At 38.7% G+C, this 4,220-nt stretch overlaps 1 protein-coding gene across 1 annotated transcript in view; it reads right to left on the bottom strand.

The window, feature by feature from the left end:
* The window catches only part of PRMT9 (protein arginine methyltransferase 9), a 23,859-nt gene that overhangs the window by 17,200 nt on the left and 2,439 nt on the right, over nt 1-4,220 (bottom strand). Inside the window, exon 2 of the mRNA XM_006770154.2 lies at nt 3,692-3,840. Within this exon, the coding sequence (XP_006770217.1) occupies nt 3,692-3,840 (149 nt within the window). The remainder of the gene's footprint in view (nt 1-3,691; nt 3,841-4,220) is intronic.

Genomic DNA, 4,220 nt, shown 5'->3' with positions numbered 1-4,220 from the left:
ACATACCATTTCTCACAGCAACTGAGTTGAATGGTCATCAAGAGTCAGTTGAATTTGCTGCCAGACCAGTTTATACCGGTTGTACTTGTTACCATCATTACATATTTTACTTAAAGATTACAGAAATGAAATAAATATGACTGCAATAAAAAGAGCCACTGTTTCTAAGAACACTAAGCTAAATGTTTTGGAAAAAATCAAAGGCGAGTCACCCAAAAAATTACAACTGAATTCAATGTGATAAAATAAAAAATAGAAGAGAAAGGGAAAAAACTATCAAACCATCCAGAACTATTACAGTTTCTTAAACTATCTATCTAATAAAGATAGACAGTTCCACCCCTTTTGAAGTACCTAATCCTTTATAAACCAACTAGAGGCCTGGTTCACAAATTCGTGCACCAGTGGAGTTCCTTGGCCTGGCCTGTGGGATCAGGCCGAAACCGGCTCTCTGACATCTCCCAAGGGGTCCCAGATTGCGAGAGGGCGCAGGCCAGGCCAAGGGACCCCACCAGTGCACAATTGGGACCGGGGAGGGACGCAGGAGGGCTCCAGGGCGTGTCTGGCCCATCTCACTCAATCCCGATAGGCCGGACCCCAGCAGCAAGCTCACCTACCAGTCAGAACATCTTCCCCCTAGTGGTCAGTGCACGTCATAGCAACTGGTTGACCAGTTGACTGTCTGCCCCCTGGTTGTCAGTACACGTCATAGTGAGTAGTTGAGTGGCCTTAGCATATAATTAGCATATTACTCTTTGACTGAACGGCCGACTGGATGACCGGACACTTAGCATATTAGGCTTTCATTATATAGGATAGTTGTACTGCACATGACTAGTATTTCAGCAGCACTCAAACTAGTCCAAACTCTTTTTAACAAGCACGTTCCCTGATTAAATGCTTGGATTTAAATTCCCAAAGGCTTGCTCTCAATTTTTATATTAATCTGTCATTGATTGGTAATTTGTGGATCAGTACCAGTGTGTGGTCCACACATTGAAGAGAACTGAGCTAGTAGAACCCTTTTACACTCAGATTTCTTCACAAGCACCTTGAAGCATTCTATCAACTTGAAAGAAACGGAATCAGCCCTAACCCGTTTGGCTCAGTGGATAGAGCATCAACCTGTGGACTAAAAGGTCCCAGGTTCTATTCCGGTCAAGGGCACATGCCCAGGTTGCAGTCTCGATCCCCAGTGGGGAGCATACAGGAGGCAGCCAATCAACGATTCTCTCTCATCATTGATGTTGCTATCTCTCTCTCCCTCTTCCTTCCTCTCTGAAATTAATAAAAATATATATTTTTTTAAAAAAGAAATGGAATCAGACTATTCACTGTGAGTACGATTTAAGCAAGAAAAGGGAACTCCAAACAGGAAACTGCACTCTAACAAAAGGCAATCGCCCTACATTAAATGAAGTTACTCATGTTATTTTTAAGTATCGTGAAGACAGAGCTGTCTTATTCTTATCCTGCAACTGCCAAAGCATACAGTACAATGCAAAATAGACCGTAAGTAACCGTTATTTGTCGAGAAACCAACTTAGCAATGGATATTTTAAAATTTCAAAATTTGAACGATCTGTTAAATCAATGCCAAGCCTGCATCTAATCATTTCCTGGGTTTACATTTCCCTTAGGCTTGACCCTTAATATATAATTCAGTTTTCTTAAACTGCAATGCTAATCTAAAAAATACATGATCCACTCAAAGTACATCTTTTACGGAAACACTCATGTGTCCCAATAACACCAATCAACTACAAAAATGCCTTTTTTCTTTTAACTAGAAAAAAAAAATTATTTCCCTGACTAGCAACTTAATATATCTTAAATCTGACTGGCTAACACAAGAAGACACTCCAGACACCAACTTTATCTCACAAATATCAGGCTAGGAAGCTATCATTTACTTTGGAAATCTTTTTCTCCTGGAAAAGTGATTCCTTTGGTGGGGAGTAAGTTATACACTGTTTTTTTTTTGTTTTTGTTTTTGTTTTAAATATATTTTACTGGTTTTTTACAGAGAGGAAGGGAGAGGGATAGAGAGTTAGAAACATTGATGAGAGAGAAACATCGATCAGCTGCCTACCGCTGGGGAGTGCCCACAACCAAGGTACATGCCCTTGACCGGAATCGAACCCGGGACCCTTCAGTCCGCAGGCCAACGCTCTATCCACTGAGCCAAACCAGCTAGGGCTATACACTGTTTTCATAAGACAAATAGAATGGAACAAAAGCTAAGAACCCCTGTCCTAAAGAACAAAGGTAAACTATACATCAAATGCCACATTCACATTATCACAAATTCTGAACTGACATTGTCTAAATTCGAAATGTTGCATAGTTTTATATCTCCCCTGAAGCAAATTAACACCAAGTTTTTTTTTATTTCAAAAATAGTTCACCAACAGTTACAATCTGCCAAAAGTGTAGAAGTGTAGCACTCAAATTGTTAAATTGAGTTTATTCTAAAACTTAAGTCTTATTATGTTATGATCATTATATGTGTGTAATCTGGAAATATAATTGAGTCCTATAAAGTAATTCTACTTGCATAAACTAAAGAACTACAGAAAACTTTGAACTTAAAATGTAGATTTCCAACTAATTTGAAGAGTTACTTAAAAATCTTTTTAGCCGAAACCGGTTTGGCTCGGTGGATAGAGCGTCGGCCTGCGGACTGAAAGGTCCCAGGTTCGATCCCGGTCAAGGGCATGTACCAGGGTTGCGGGCACTTCCCCAGTAGGAGATGTGCAGGAGGCAGCTGGTCGATGTTTCTCTCTCATCAATGTTTCTGACTCTCTCTCTCCTTTCCTCTCTGTAAAAAATCAATAAAATATATTTTTAAAAAAATCTTTTTAAACTAAATTTCATTTAAATGGAGAGTTGGCTGCTAATTTGTAGAGATGGAGTCTGTGTATCAGAATCAGGTTAGCTGTCAGTGTAAACAAGCCGCAGTTGACAATCTGTCTTATTTTCCTAGTTACTATCATACTCTACAACTAGAAACTATCAAATATTTGTCTCTTAAAGGAGTACTCATTTCACTCCACCAGCCATTTCGACTAAGACTATAGTTACATTACTGAGGCTGACTAATAAAGTCTGACACAGGTATTTCTTATATGGAATTTTTCATAGAAAAATAAAACTTAATGTGACCAGATGAGCAGAGCCAAGAAGTGAAACCAGATTTATTAAAACAAATCCAAAACAAAAATTTCTGGTATTTTTATCAGTCCTAATTATAAAGTTTCTAAGGAGAGTAGACAGAAATTCTAATGGCAAATTTTGGCAAGTTCCAGAGAACAGATTTACAAGTTCCCTGCAAAGCATCACAGGACTTCTCTGCCATCTGGGAACCACGTTACATCCACTTCGCAAGGTCTGGATCTCAGCCTAGTGGGGGGACACTTCCCTGATACTAACCTGAGCCTTAGGGACAGTGGCTATTATACATTATGTGATAACTGTATTAAAACTGCTCTGTTATTACATATTATGCCTGCTATTCCTATATTCTTCTGAGTTCTCTTTATAGCTTATTAGCTAATCCCTTTTTACTCTATCCTGTTACAGTTAATAATTCTTTATATTAAACTTTCCCTGTTCAAATTACTTTACAATTTATCCCTGATCCGGGTGATACAGAATAATTCTTAACAAGTAATCTGAAATCACTACACACCTGAAGAGATGCTCCCCCATACTATTGCAAATCACTTCATCATCAGGAAACAGTTCCAGGGCTTGCTCATAGCAACCAAGTAAGTCTTGTGTTCTACTGAGGGCATCAAGCTCTTCAGCCCATCTGAAGAGTGTATACTGGAAAGTTTCCTTTACAGAAGAGAAAATAGCAAATTAGTCAATAACAAAAATGAGGAATGACAATACAACACATGTTGAAGATTCCCCAGAGAGTAAAACTTAACTATCATCTTAAATTTTATTTATCTTTAAAAGGCACTGTTTGCTAAACAAATACATAAATGAATACATTTTACCATTTCGTGGTAGTAAATTAGACAGTTTGACCTCTAAATTCTCTCCACTCTTAGCTGCAATTTCACATTCTCCACCTACCTCTTTTTTGTGGGCTTCTGTGTTTTGGGAGTTTGTCTTTGGCCTTCTTCTCTTTTCTCATCCATCCCCGGTGCATTAACTATCACCTGTGTGTTGACAGATGCTACATCTGCCATCTCCAATCCTGACGCTCT

Source organism: Myotis davidii, unplaced genomic scaffold, assembly GCF_000327345.1.
Source record: "Myotis davidii unplaced genomic scaffold, ASM32734v1 scaffold323, whole genome shotgun sequence".
NCBI classification, from domain to species: domain Eukaryota; kingdom Metazoa; phylum Chordata; class Mammalia; order Chiroptera; family Vespertilionidae; genus Myotis; species Myotis davidii.
This window is presented reverse-complemented; position numbering and strand designations above follow the sequence as displayed.